At 53.6% G+C, this 13,151-nt stretch overlaps 1 protein-coding gene across 1 annotated transcript; it reads right to left on the reverse strand.

Annotated features, from left to right (window-relative positions):
* Positions 1 to 10,891: 10,891 nt before the first annotated feature.
* Positions 10,892 to 12,003, reverse strand: LOC144248804 (olfactory receptor 14I1-like). Its single transcript, XM_085581189.1, has one exon. The coding sequence runs from the start codon at positions 12,001 to 12,003 to the stop codon at positions 11,071 to 11,073; it is 933 nt and encodes a 310-aa protein (XP_085437315.1). The 3' UTR covers positions 10,892 to 11,070.
* Between the last annotated feature and the right edge of the window lie 1,148 nt (positions 12,004 to 13,151).

Raw genomic sequence — 13,151 nt, forward strand, 5'->3', positions numbered from 1 at the left:
CTTCTCCTCCAGGCAGCCAGGTCTGAAACTGGCATTCCACCTCTAAAATTCCCTATATCCAAGGACAAAATCTGCCAGCACCACCTGATCTGGCTGCCCTTGGCCTCTGCTGGCTGTGGCTCATCTGCCCCTGCAGCACTGGGGCTGGGTTGTTCCCTTCCTGTGGAGACCATGGTGGCACGGTGAGGACCTGGTGGAACCATGGAGTCCATTGGGACTTTGGGGCCATGGTGACACCGCGGGGCTCCATGGGACCCAGAGACCACCATGACTCTGTGGGGCCTTGTGGAACCATGGAGACCATTCCAACCCTTCAGGGTTTCATGTCACCAAGGGGGCATTGTGACATCTTAGGGCCTCCTGGAAACAAGGGACCATTGGGACACTGTGGGGCTCCATGGAATGAGGGGAACAGGGAACAGGTCTGGCAGGTTTGGCCTCCCAGGGACCACCTGACAGGTCTGGCTGATCTTGGAATGTCAAGGGCTGCTTCTCATTTGCCCATGAACCACTGGGGCTCTGTGCTTTCCTTGCTATGGAAAAGAACTGTCACTCTTTTCAGACACCCATGGCCAAAATTGGTACTTCCCCTAAAAAATTTCCTGTATGCAAGGGTATCTGCCAGAAAAAGACCTGCCAGCTCTGGCTGGCCTTGGCCTCTGATGGTCGCATCTCAGTTGCCTCAGAAGCACTGGGGCTCTGTGCCTTCCTTCCTGCAGAAAAGAACTGACCCTCTTGTCCAGGGGCCACGGCAGGAACTGGAATTTGGCCACCAAAACTCCATCTATCCTAGGATTGCTCCCAGACAAAAGCTGCCAGGACAGACAGTTCTGCCTGGCCTTGGCCTCTGGTGATATGAGCAGAATGTTTTCCTTTGCAAACACCTTGGAGAGGGCCCAGAGATCTCCCGAGCTGGGTTTTGCAGGCCTCAGGAACATAACCCATGTATGGAGGCTGATGTGCCTGGGCTCAGCTGTGAAGAGACTGAGGACAGATCAGGAGTGGCCTGGAAGGGCTTGAAAGGTGGACTCCGAAATGGTGGAGCTTTTCTCCATAGTGGGAAACAGCCAGAGAGAAAAATTATGCCCCAAATGCAGCTGGGGAAGGACAGACTGGACACAGGAGGAGAAAGGAATTTCCCTCCCAGGGCAGGGCTGTGGTGCAGCACGTCCCCAGCAGGAGCCTGGAGCAGCCCAAGGCTTTGTGTGGCCAGGCAGGGGCAGCAGGAGGCAGAGCTGCCAGCAAAGGAAGGGCCAGCGAGGTGGGGCAGCCGGGGGTGACGACAGCCTGCAGGGACAGAGGCGCAGGGCAGGGACACCGTGGGACAGCCTGGGCTGCAGAGGGCTCAGGGATGTGCAGCAGCTGCAAGGCCCTGACAGAGCCAACCTGTGCAGCCCTTTGGCCATGGCTGCTGGCCCTGGGCCTGAGGCCACGAGGGGACAAGTGACCCTTGCAGCCCTGGGGCCTCAGTGCCTCCTTGTCCCTGCTCAGCAGCCTGGCAGGGGCCGCCCCATGGTCCTGCCCTTGGCACTGCACATCTCCACATGCCAGTGCCCATCCCGGGAAGAGCCCTGAGCAATGAGGGAGGGACAGGATCTGCCTTGCCAGGGGCTGGGGCTCAGGCCTGGGCCCTTTGCATTCCTGAAACACATCCAGGTTTGCCCAGCACCAGAGACACCTTTCCCTTGCTTGTCCCCAGCTCTCATCAGTGCCTCCAGTGTTCTGCTCTGACTGGAACCTTGGGACACTTTCTCAGTCGTGTCCTCAGTGGGACCCATTAAAACTTCAAGAAACTTTGGTGTTTTAATTTAACTTTGAGTTCTTGAGAAGTTTTTTTGAAGACTCTCAGTGGCTGAGTCTGATGTAAATAACACAAAAGCCCTGAGGGGGTCATTAAAGTTTTCTTATTCCAGTTGTGGAGAAAGATTTCAAAGTGCTTGTAAGAAATACACATTCCTATTTTAAAGGGTGCATTTTATTACATTTCTCTTTGGATCAGAGGTGATTGCAGCATTCTGTGATTGATATTGAGCCAGGGTCTCCCCTCAGGAGCTCTGGCCTGCTCGGAGAAGCTGTGCCCTGAGCTCTGGCCCAGCGTGGACAACCTTGCTCCACATTGCCCCAGCCCATCCTCTCTGTCCTCACTCACCTGGGACCTGCTGTGCCTGCAGAGCTGGCTGCACCCAGCCTAAGAGGGGCTTTCCCTTTTTCTATGTTTGGAGCAATCTAAAACCCCTGAGTTTCCCCATGAAAACAGACACCCTCCTCAGGTGTGTGCCAGCCCAAGGTGCCACCAAAACCACTCCAGCCTGGCCCTGGGCCAGCTGTGAGGGTGGATCATCAGCCCCAGCTGCACTGGGCACTGCAAGGGGCTGTGGCCATGGGCACTGCACTGACCCCACTGCTGGGTTTGGCTGCCACGGCAGCCCTGAGAAATTAAACTGTCCTTGGAAACACTGGGGAGGACTGGGACATACTGGGGAACACTGGGAATGCTGTGGGAGACACTGGGACACACTGGGAGTGAAACTCGGAGTGAAACTGGGGGATACGGGGACAAACTAGGGACATTGTGGGGAAGACTGGACAATACTGCGGCATACTGTGGATGATATTGGGAGGAACTGGGAGGGCCTGGGAATGAACTGAGCTGGGTTGGGAGGGACTGGAGGGGAACTGGGGTTGTACTGGGCTGTACAGGGGATGAACTGGGCTGTGCTGGGAGGGACTGGAGGGGCACTGGGGCTGTACTGGGGATGAACTGGGCTGTGCTGGGAGGGACTGGAGGGGCACTGGGGTTGTACTGGGCTCTACTGGGGATGAACTGGGCTGTGCTGGGAGGGACTGGAGGGGTTGAATGGCAGTTCCCGCCTCCGCTGCCTCCCATTGGCCGAGGCTCCCGCCCATCACAGCCCCCAACCAATCAGCGCCAGGTATCATGGCTTTGGGAGCGGTGCCTGGAGTCTGCGCCATCTTTTCTTTTTGCCTACAACTCCCATCATGCCCCGCAGCCCAATAGAGTCCCATTGGGGCCGGGACTACAACGCCCGTCATGCCCCGCACTCCACAGACACCCCCCCCCCCCCCCCCCCCCCAGTATGCGCCCCCATCTGTGCCATCAGAGTCCCCCAGACCCTCCGGAATCCCTAAGTGCTCCTCAGCGCCCAATCGAGACCCCCCAAAAGCGTTCTCGGATCCCCTGAGTGCTCCCAGCCCCACAGATGCCCGGTACAGCCACTTCTGGGAATTCCTCTCCTCTCATCCCCCGCGGCCCCAGAGCCCTTCAGAACACAGTTCCGCGCCTAAAATTCCTGCCGCGCCCTGCGCCCTAAGGAACCCGGTTAAATCTGCCTAAGCTCCCCCCGAGTGCTCCAGAGCCCCCAAGGAGCTCAAGTCGCGGCTCGGATGCAAAAGTGTCCCCCGAGGCCTTCTCGGGCTCCAAACGCCGCGTCCGAGCCACTCCCGGGACTACAGCTCCCATCATGCTCTGCGGCGCACGGCCAGCGCTGTTCCAGCCGGGACTTCATCTCCCGTCATGCCCCGCGCCCCACCGAGTGCCGCTGCCGCTGTGCCTGGAACTTCCGTGATGCTCCGCGGCCCCGTTACAGCGCATTGTACCCGCGCCTACAACTCCCATCAGCCCCCGCGCCCCAGCGAGCCCCGCCCGAGCCACCTGAGTGCCCAATCAATAGCCAATAGTGCTCAATGAATTAATGAAGGGAATTGTGTTACTTAGATCCAAGTTTTTGGTTACAAAACACATATAGAGATTTTTTTATACAAGCATTAAAATGAAATAATAAAATATCGAATAATATTTTTATGCATAAGGAAAATAATATTTTAATTGTTATTAAGCTAAAATTAATTAATTGAAATAATTTATTAAAATTTAATTAAATTTTATTTATGAAGAAAAATGCATAATTTTAAAAAAATGTTTTGACATGTCAGTCTCAGTTGGGCAATATTTGTGGGTAAGGAGCATGTGTTAAATGGATGTGATTCATGCTGAATAAGTTGTGTCCTAGATTGCAAGGCAAGATGTATTCAATTGCCATCTGTTAGTTTGGTTCACTGCATTGTTTATTTTATCTTTTAATTTTCTTCCCTAATAAAGAACTGTTATTCCTGCTCCCATATTTTTGCCTGAGAGCCCCCTTAATTTTATAGCAGTTTACAGGGAGGGGGTCTACATTTATTTTTTTCCCCATTTCAGGGAGGGTCCTGCCTTCCTTAGCAGACTCCTGTCTTTGCAAACCAAGACAGATTTTGGCACCCAACGTGCAGCTCGAAGGCAAAGAAACAAAAAAGGGAATAACAGTTCTTGAGTAATCCAATTTTTGATTTTTGTGTGCTGCTACAGAAACCTCGTTAAGCGGCACCCTGTGCTCCAGCCTGCCCTGGTTTGGGTGACACGGAACCGTGGCTGCATTTCTCCATTTGCAGGCCCTGATCTAAACACGGCTCCTACAGCCAAGGCTGCTGTGGCTGTTCTCCGGTTTGTTTTATGGGTGAATAAGGGGAAGAATTCATGGATCTTTAACTTCCTCTGGGAAGCAGGCACATGGATTCACAGCTGTCACACACTGACTGTGTGCTTTTGGGGTTACTTTAATAATGGCACCTACTGTGAGGAAATGACACTGGGGGAAATTTTCTCCCAAGCCTTTAACCATCTCTTTGGGTTTGCCCCACCAGTTTGTGAAGGGCTCAGATCCACTCCAAATACCAATGATATCATACAGGGGCTGTGTTGCTGTTAGCCCTGTTCTATTTGGCACTGAGAGACAAGGGAAGATTAACCTGGATAACCACCCTGACACCCAGCCCAGAACCTGACACGGCCCCAGAGACCAGGGATGCTGCTGCCCCAGAGCCTGACCCTGCCCCACAGCCCCCCCACATATGAACCACCCAGACTGGGTGGGGTCTGGTGAGGGAGATGCAGGAGATGCTGAAGGAGTGCATTTCCCCAGCTGGTGAGAAGCCCTCCCCCTGCCCCAAAAAAGGAGAGTCTGATGGGGCAGCAGTGGAACCCACAGATGTTACAACTGTCCAGGTTCCAGCTGAGCCACAAAGGCAGCCACAGCCAGCAGCAGTCGCCCCTGTGGAAACAAGGAGGTCTAAGATGGAATCAGAGCACCCAGATAAGGGAAGGCCCTCACAACTCACAGGGGAGCCAGAGGTTGTGATCATCACCGAGTCCCTGACACACAGAAGTCTCTGTAACCTGCACAAGGACATTGTACGATGGAGACGTGAGGCTTATACAACCTGACTGCTTCAAGTCTGAGACCTCATGGATACAGGTGTCCAGCTGGATGGTGGTGAGGCAAGGAATTTGGGACCCTTGACCCAAGGCTCAGGTATGAATCAGAGTTTTGTAAGGGAGCCAGGGTCGCTTTCCCTCTGGGAGCGGCTTTTAATGAGTGTCAGAGAGAGGTTTGTCCACAGGGAGAGAATGCAGGAGCACCAGCACAGAACGTGCTGGGAAACCCTTGAGGAAGGGATCCAACAGCTGAGGGAAGTGGCAGCATTGGAGGTACTCTTTGGGAGGGATGGACAGCATGATAATGACCCCGACAAGGTCAGGGGCACAGGGCAAATGCTGTGGAGTCTGGCAAGGCTGGGGCCATCTCAGTACACCACCTTCACTGCCACGATTAATGCCGATAACAGCCGAGAGACAGTGGGCTGTGCTTCCAACAGCTGAGAAATTGTGAGAGTATGATCCATGGCCCAGTGCAGGCTCATGGCTCTGCTGTGGGCAAGGAACTCAAAGAGGAGATGAGGGAGATGAGGGTGGAGGTGAGGAGGAACAGTTCCCACATTGCCCCAGTGCGAGTCACAGGCCCCAAAGTCAGAGCCCAACGTTCCCCAGCCAGAGAGAGAGGGTACGCCCCACGGGCTGGCCTGGGGTTCTTTCTGCGTGACCATGGGGAAGACATGGGAAGGTGGGATGGGAAACCCATTTCTGTCCTGGCACCGTGGGCACATCAGCTCAAGGAGGGAAGCACTGACCGAGGGAATTCCAGTGAAGTGAAGGCAGCCTCAACCTCCCATGACCGAGCTGCCGAGTATGATTTGTCAGATCACCTTTAAAGTACCTCTACAATGTATGCCTAGGAAAGAAATTATATCCAGGGCTAGAGGGGCCCTGCCTCAAGCCAGGGAGAGGCACTGGAAAACTGGATCTTTTGGTCAGTGTGGATCCGATGGCCTGGCATGTCAGAGCCACAGAAATATGAAGCTTTAGCTGATACTAGTTCACACTGTACCCCAATGCCATCGGGACATGTGGGGCAGAACCTGTTTCCATTGCCGGGGTGACGGGGGGATCACAACAATTGACCCTGTTGGGAGCCGAGGTGAGCCTGGCTGGGAAGGAGCAGCAGAAACATCCATTGTGACCGGCCCAGAGGCCCCGTGTGTTCTGGGCATAGACTTCCTCCAGAACGGATGTTACAGAGACCCAAAGGGACTCAGGTGGGCTTTTGGCATAGCTGCTGCAGAGGCAGAGGACATTACGCAGTTGAACACCTTGCCTGGAGTGTCAGAGAACCCATCTGCAGTAGGACTCCTGAGGGTGGAAGAGCAACGAGTGCCAATTGCGACCTCGACAGTGCACGGCCGGCAGTATTGAACGAATCGGGATGCCATGATCCCCATCCACAGAATGATCCATGAGCTGGAGAGCCAAGGGGTGGTCAGTAAGGCCCACTCACCCTTCCACAGCCCCATCTGGCCTGTGCACATGTCTGATGGAGAATGGAGATTGACTGTGGACTATTGTGGCTTGAATGAAGTGACTCCACCGCTGAGCGCTGCTGTGCTGGACATGCTGGAACTCCAGCACAAGCTGGAGTCCAAGGCAGCAAAGTGGTACACCCCTGCTGACATTGCTAACGCGTTTTTCTCCATTCCTCTGGCAGCAGAACGCAGGCCTCAGTTTGCTTTCACCTGGAGGGGTGTGCAGTACACCTGGAACCAACTGCCCCAGGTGTGGAAGCACAGACCCACCATCTGCCATGGACTGATCCAGGCTGCACTGGAAAAGGGTGAGGCTCCAGAACACCTGCAATACATTGATGGCATCGTTGTGTGGGGGAACATGGCAATGGAAGTGTTTGAGAAAGGAGAGAGGATCGTCCAGATTCTGCTGGAAGCCATCTTTTCCATCAAGAAGAGCAAAGTCAAGGGTCCTGCCTGAGAGATCCAGTTCCTTGGGTAAAGTGGCAAGATGGACAGAGTCAGATTCCAACTGAGGTCATCAATAAGATCACCGTGATGTCTCTACCCAGCACCAAGAAGGAAACACAAGCTTTCCTAGGTGCCATAGGTTTTTGGAGAATGCACATTCTCAAGTATGGCCAGATTTTGGGCCCTCCCTACCTGGTCGCCCGCAAAAAAAACAATTTCCACTGGGGCCCTGAGCAGCAACAAGCTTTCACCCAGATCAAGCAGGAGATCACTCATGCTGTAGCCCTTGGCCCAGTCAGGACAGGACCAGATTTCAGAAGTGTCTTCAAAGTGGATAGACTATATTGAAAACAATGCAGAGAGAATTGTTTTGTCCTTTTAACTTTTCTTTTCCTATTTATATCTTGATATAAGCAATATCCAATTGATATTGACCCCCAGCACCTTGTTATGCAATCTGAATACATATGAAAATCATGATCCTTCATGGCTGACAATCAATAACACTTTGTCCCTACCCTCCCCCCACCATTTCCCTCATCCAACACCTGGCGCTCCTATGCATCAGGAATCTTGTGGCCAGCAGGACCAGAGCAGTGATTCTTCCCCTGCGAGACAGAGTGAAAATTTAACAGGGTAGAAATCCATTTGGATTTAGGTGAAATGTGCTCCTTTGAGCTTGTTAACATAAGTGAAATATGCTGTTTAGTCTGGTAACTGCAGCACTAGCAAAGTTGCCCCAGCTAAAGAGAAAGAATGCAAATTTCCACACTAAAAAGAGATAAGAAAGACTCCTTGGGCCTTTAAACAGACCATGCAGAGTGACCCAGGAGTTCTTTCTGTACTTTCTGAACAAGAACAAGTGTAACTAGCTGTAAGTGTAACATGAAATCATCAGAATGAATATGCATGAACCTATTGTGAAATTCTATGCCTATGGAAATTAATTAAGGGTAACAAAAAAGGTTTGGGACTTCTCAGGGGTGCGCATATCCATTGAAGGGCAATGAGTCCCTACATGTGTCCAGCGCTGTAAATAAACATACCACTCCCTACAAATCTTTACTGTAATTGTGGGGTTTTTATTTTTCATATGCATTTCACCTGTGCTGGGCACTGGTTGGGCAGCACCTTGAGTGCTGGGTCCAGTTCCGGGGTCCCCAATTTAGGAAAAGTCGGAGTCCAGGACACTGCAGCACCAAGGAATTCAACAGGGCACTCTGAGGATTCATGGAACCCCAGAGGCCACTGTGACCCTGCAGGGCCTTGTGGAACCATGCAGAGCTTTGTGACAGAGCAGGACTTCGTGTCATGATGGGGCCATTGTGACCCCAGGGAACCAAGGGGGCCAGTGCTGCCCCTCAGGAACGCACGGAATGCAGGAAACATGTTGGACACCAAGAGGCCATTGTGACACTGTGGGACCAAGGAGAGCATTGCTGCCCTGCCAGACTTCATGGAACCAAGGATCCACTGTGACACTGCAGGGCCTTGGGGACCACAGTGACATTGTGACACTGCAGGGCCTTGAGGGACCACAATGACATTGTGACACTGCAGGGCCCAAGGATCCAAGGGACTTTGTGACACCAAGGGCTTCCATGGAACCAAAGTGACATTGCGGCACTGGGAGGCCTCATGGAATCATGGAGACCATTGGGACACTCTGGGGCCTCATGGAACCCTGGTGACAGCAAGCTGGCTGGGAGTGTGGATCTGCTGGAGGGTAGGAGGGCTCTGCACAGGGCCCTGGACAGGCTGGATCCAGGGCCCAAATCCAACAAATTGAGGTTTAACAAGTCCAAGTGCCAGGTCCTGCACTTTAGCCACAACAACCCCTGCAGTGCTATAGGCTCGGAACAGAGTGGCTGGACAGCAGCCAGGCAGAAAGGGACCTGCAGGGACTGATGGACAGCAGGCTGGACATGAGCCAGCAGAGTGCCCAGGTGGCCAAGAAGGCCAATGGCTCCTGGCCTGCATCAGGAATGGTGTGGCCAGCAGGACCAGGGCAGTGATTCTTCCTCTGAGCTGGGCACTGGTTGGGCAGCACCTCAAGTGCTGTGTCTAGTTCTGGACCCCCAATTTAGGAAGGACATGGAGGGGCTGGAGCATGTCCAGAGAAAGGCAACAAGGCTGGTGTGGGGTCTGTAGCACAAGTGCTGTGAGGAGTGGCTGAAGGAGCTGGGGTTGTTGATCCTGGAGAAGAGGAGGCTCAGGGAAGACAAGGCGATGTCAGGGCACAGGTTGGACTTGATGACCTCCAAGGACTTTTCCAGCCTTGCTGGTTCTGTGATTCTCTGAAACCACCCTTGGAGCAGTTGCAGGAGGAGCCCTGGGCCTCCTCTTCAGAAGCTCCAGCAGCCCAGGTCCCTCAGCTTCTCCTCACAGCCCCAAAGCCCATCCTGTCAGTCCTGCAGAGCCTCTGCAGCTCCTCCTCACTGCCCAGAACAGGGAGCCCCACAGCCAGACACAGCAGCCCAGATGTGCCCCCCTGGCCTGGGGTGCCTCTGGCAAGGGAGCAGCACCAGGCACTGCAGGAGCCTGCAGACAATTCCTGCAGCACTTGTGGGATGATCCTGCTCCCCAAGGGATGTTCCCAAGGTGCCAAGTCAGGAACTGCAATGGGGAGTGGGGCCAGAGAGGAAAGGGCAAACAGGGATGGGCCGTGTGCAGGGGAGGGAACAGGGGTGGGCAAGAGAAAGAAATTTGTAGCAGGAAGAGTAAAGAAAGCAAAGGTGAAGCCAAGGAAATGCTCAGGGCAGTTTGGGGGTTGCTGCCAGGCAGCCCTGGCTCCAAGCAGCAGCGTCTGCAGAGGGACAGGAAACTCCCAGCTGATGGGAACAAACTTTCTGGCTGACTGCAGAGGCCAGGACAAAGCTGAGTGGTTTCCCTGGCATCCCCCAGCCCTTCCTGGCCCCAGGGGCTGATGGCATTTGTGCTGCCTCAGGTTCATGTCCCCACAGCACCAGCATGGGGGTGCTCCCGCCTGCTGTGTGCAATGCAAACAGGGGCTGCTGAGCCAGTGCTGCTGTGTCTGTGCCTGCAAGGATGCGGCACCTCTGTGAGCTGGGGGAGAGGCCAGGGCTGCAGAGGGGGGATGTTCTTGGCAGCTCCATGAGGACGCTCTGGGACGCTGCCCTGGGCTGTGCAGCACACTGGGGATGGATCAGCCCCTGCTCTGCTGCTCCTTCCCGTCTCCCCCAGGGCCCTTGCAGAGCACCAGCTATGCTGTTTGTCCCCAGCCTGCCCACGGCCAGCCTGGGGCTGCTCACGGGGGTTTTCTGTGCTGAGCATTGGCCTGGCCGTGTTCTTGAGAGAGCCTGGGCAAGGAGCCTGGAGCCCCCAGGCCCTGGCCTGAGGCGTCAGCGCTGCCCCAGCAGTGCCCATGGCCTGTCCCTGCTGCAGCCCCGGCACTGCCACCCCCAGGACTGTGCCCGGCCCCGAGAGCGCTCAGGCCCTGCAGCAACACCAGGGCCACCAGGGCAGCGGGGCAGGGCCACGGGAGCAGCACTGGCAGCACCAAGTGCTGCTGCTCCTGGGCACAGCTGCTGTGACAGCCCTGATCTGCCCCAGCTCTGCACACAGACATTGCTGCTGCAGCTCCAGAGAAGGCAACAAAAGGACATCTCTGCAGAAAACTGTGATGGGACACCCTTTAGTTCCTTTAGAGCCACCAAGAGTGCAGCCTCTCATTGACACACTCTCTGGCCACAGGGAAGGTTGAGAGAAACAAAATGAAAAAGGGCACAATGATTTATGAAGAATAATATGAAAAAAGTAAAAGAAAGAGAAAAACACTGAATGATACCAACAAGAAGAATAAAAAATCCTTTTATTAAAAGTGATTTGCAGAAATTAGACAGCAAGTTAATGTTTCCAAATATAGGCAGACATCAGTCTCCACACTGCAGCCTTGAGCTCCTGGTTCCTCAGGCTGTAGATGAGGGGGTTCAGGGCTGGAGGCACCACCGAGTACAGAACTGACAGGGACAGATCCAGGGATGGGGAGGACATCCAAGGGGGCTTCAGGTGTGCAAATATGCCAGTGCTGAGGAATAGGGAGACCACAGCCAGGTGAGGGAGGCAGGTGGAAAAGGCTTTCTGCCGTCCCGGATCAGAAGGGATCCTCAGCACAGTCCTGAAGATCTGCACATAGGAGAAAACAATGAACACAAAACAACCAAAAATTATACAGCCACTAACCACCAGAAGCCCAAGTTCCCTGAGATAGGATTTGGAGCAGGAGAGCTTGAGGATCTGGGGGATTTCACAGAAGAACTGGCCCAGGGCATTGCCATGGCACAGGGGCAGGGAAAATGTATTGGCTGTGTGCAGCAGTGAATAGAGAAAGGCACTGGCCCAGGCAGCTGCTGCCATGTGGGCACAAGCTCTGCTGCCCAGGAGGGTCCCGTAGTGCAGGGGTTTGCAGATGGACACGTAGCGGTCATAGCACATGATGGTCAGGAGGAAATACTCTGCAGAGATGAAGAAGAGAAAGAAATAGAGCTGAGCAGCACATCCTGTGTAGGAGATGTTCCTGGTGTCCCAGAGGGAATTGTGCATGGCTTTGGGGACAGTGGTGCAGATGGAGCCCAGGTCGCTGAGGGCCAGGTTGAGCAGGAAGAAGAACATGGGCGTGTGCAGGTGGTGGCCGCAGGCTACGGCGCTGATGATGAGGCCGTTGCCCAGGAGGGCAGCCAGGGAGATGCCCAGGAAGAGGCAGAAGTGCAGGAGCTGCAGCTGCCGCGTGTCTGCCAGTGCCAGCAGGAGGAAGTGGCTGATGGAGCTGCTGTTGGACATTTGCTGTGGCTGCACATGGGCACCTGTTCATGGAGAAAGGACAGGGACAAGTCAGGAGAGGCTGCTTGGAGCCAATCCTGGGCCATTCCCTGCAGACTGTCCTGCTGCAGGGAATGGCCCTGGTTCCTGCTCTGGGAAAGCCTTCACCCAGCTATGTGTGGGAACTCTCAAGGAGCCATCCCTGCCCCGCTGTCATGGGTTTGTGGCCATGTGGCAGAGGGAAAAGGCTGGATATTCAGGATTTGTCAGGGGAATCACTTCTAAATGCAGAAAGTCTTGGTACCATCTGCACTTCCAGGTCTAAAGGATGGCAGGAGTTAGTTTTAGGAATTTTTTTCCTACCCACTCACCATTCCTGGCTCTCTGAGGTCAGAAATCCCCAGCATTCCTGCTGCACTCAGAGTTTGCCACTGAGAGATGAGAGAGGCAAAGGATTCCCTTTGGCTGAGGGCAGGTGAGGGGCTGGATGTGCTTGTTCCCCCAGCACTGCTCTGTTCAGCCCCCTCTGCTTCCCTGGGCATCTCCCTGGGCCTGAACATCCCCTCCTGAGACATGCCTTCAGACTGACCAGCCAAAGTCACAGTTCTGGAGTCTCTGTAAATTTTCAAACATTCCTTTAATGACCCTGTGTGTCCCTTTCACCTCAGAATATTCTTTAATTCTGGGATTACAGTTCCTGTTCTGCTTCTCTCATCCACTTGTGTCTGTAATCAAAAGAGAAAAAAACCTCCTTGCAAAAGTGTTAGAACAGTAAGTTAAAAAACAGACCTTTAATGTAAGCTTCCAGTGTGGATGGGGCACACCCAGCCACTGATTTCAACAATTTATTACGTTTGGTTAATTAGGATATTTAACAGGGGAATCCAGGAGAAGATTCCGTTGCCCCAGTAGCCCACCAATAGGTCAACCCATTGGAGTAGGTCCAAGGGCTTCTTTGCCCCAATTTTTGTTATGACTGCTCACATTCCGGTCACAATGCAAAATGTTCTTCTTTCAGGACTGCTTCTTGATAATAAGACTATACAGTATTTCAGGAATGTATTTAGATAGTCAGCTTATTGTTCTAAAATCTAAGAGCAAGGTTAGGAAATGTACTAGAGTTAATTAAGGATTATAGAGATAGAACTATGTAATAGAAGCTTAATAGA

Source organism: Lonchura striata, chromosome 5 (genome assembly GCF_050655825.1).
Source record: "Lonchura striata isolate lonStrDom1 chromosome 5, ASM5065582v1, whole genome shotgun sequence".
Lineage (NCBI taxonomy): Eukaryota > Metazoa > Chordata > Aves > Passeriformes > Estrildidae > Lonchura > Lonchura striata.

Bases quoted from the DNA above. Each gene is read 5' to 3' on its own strand.
- LOC144248804 (XM_085581189.1), bottom strand. From the start codon at position 12,003: ATGTCCAACAGCAGCTCCATCAGCCACTTCCTCCTGCTGGCACTGGCA.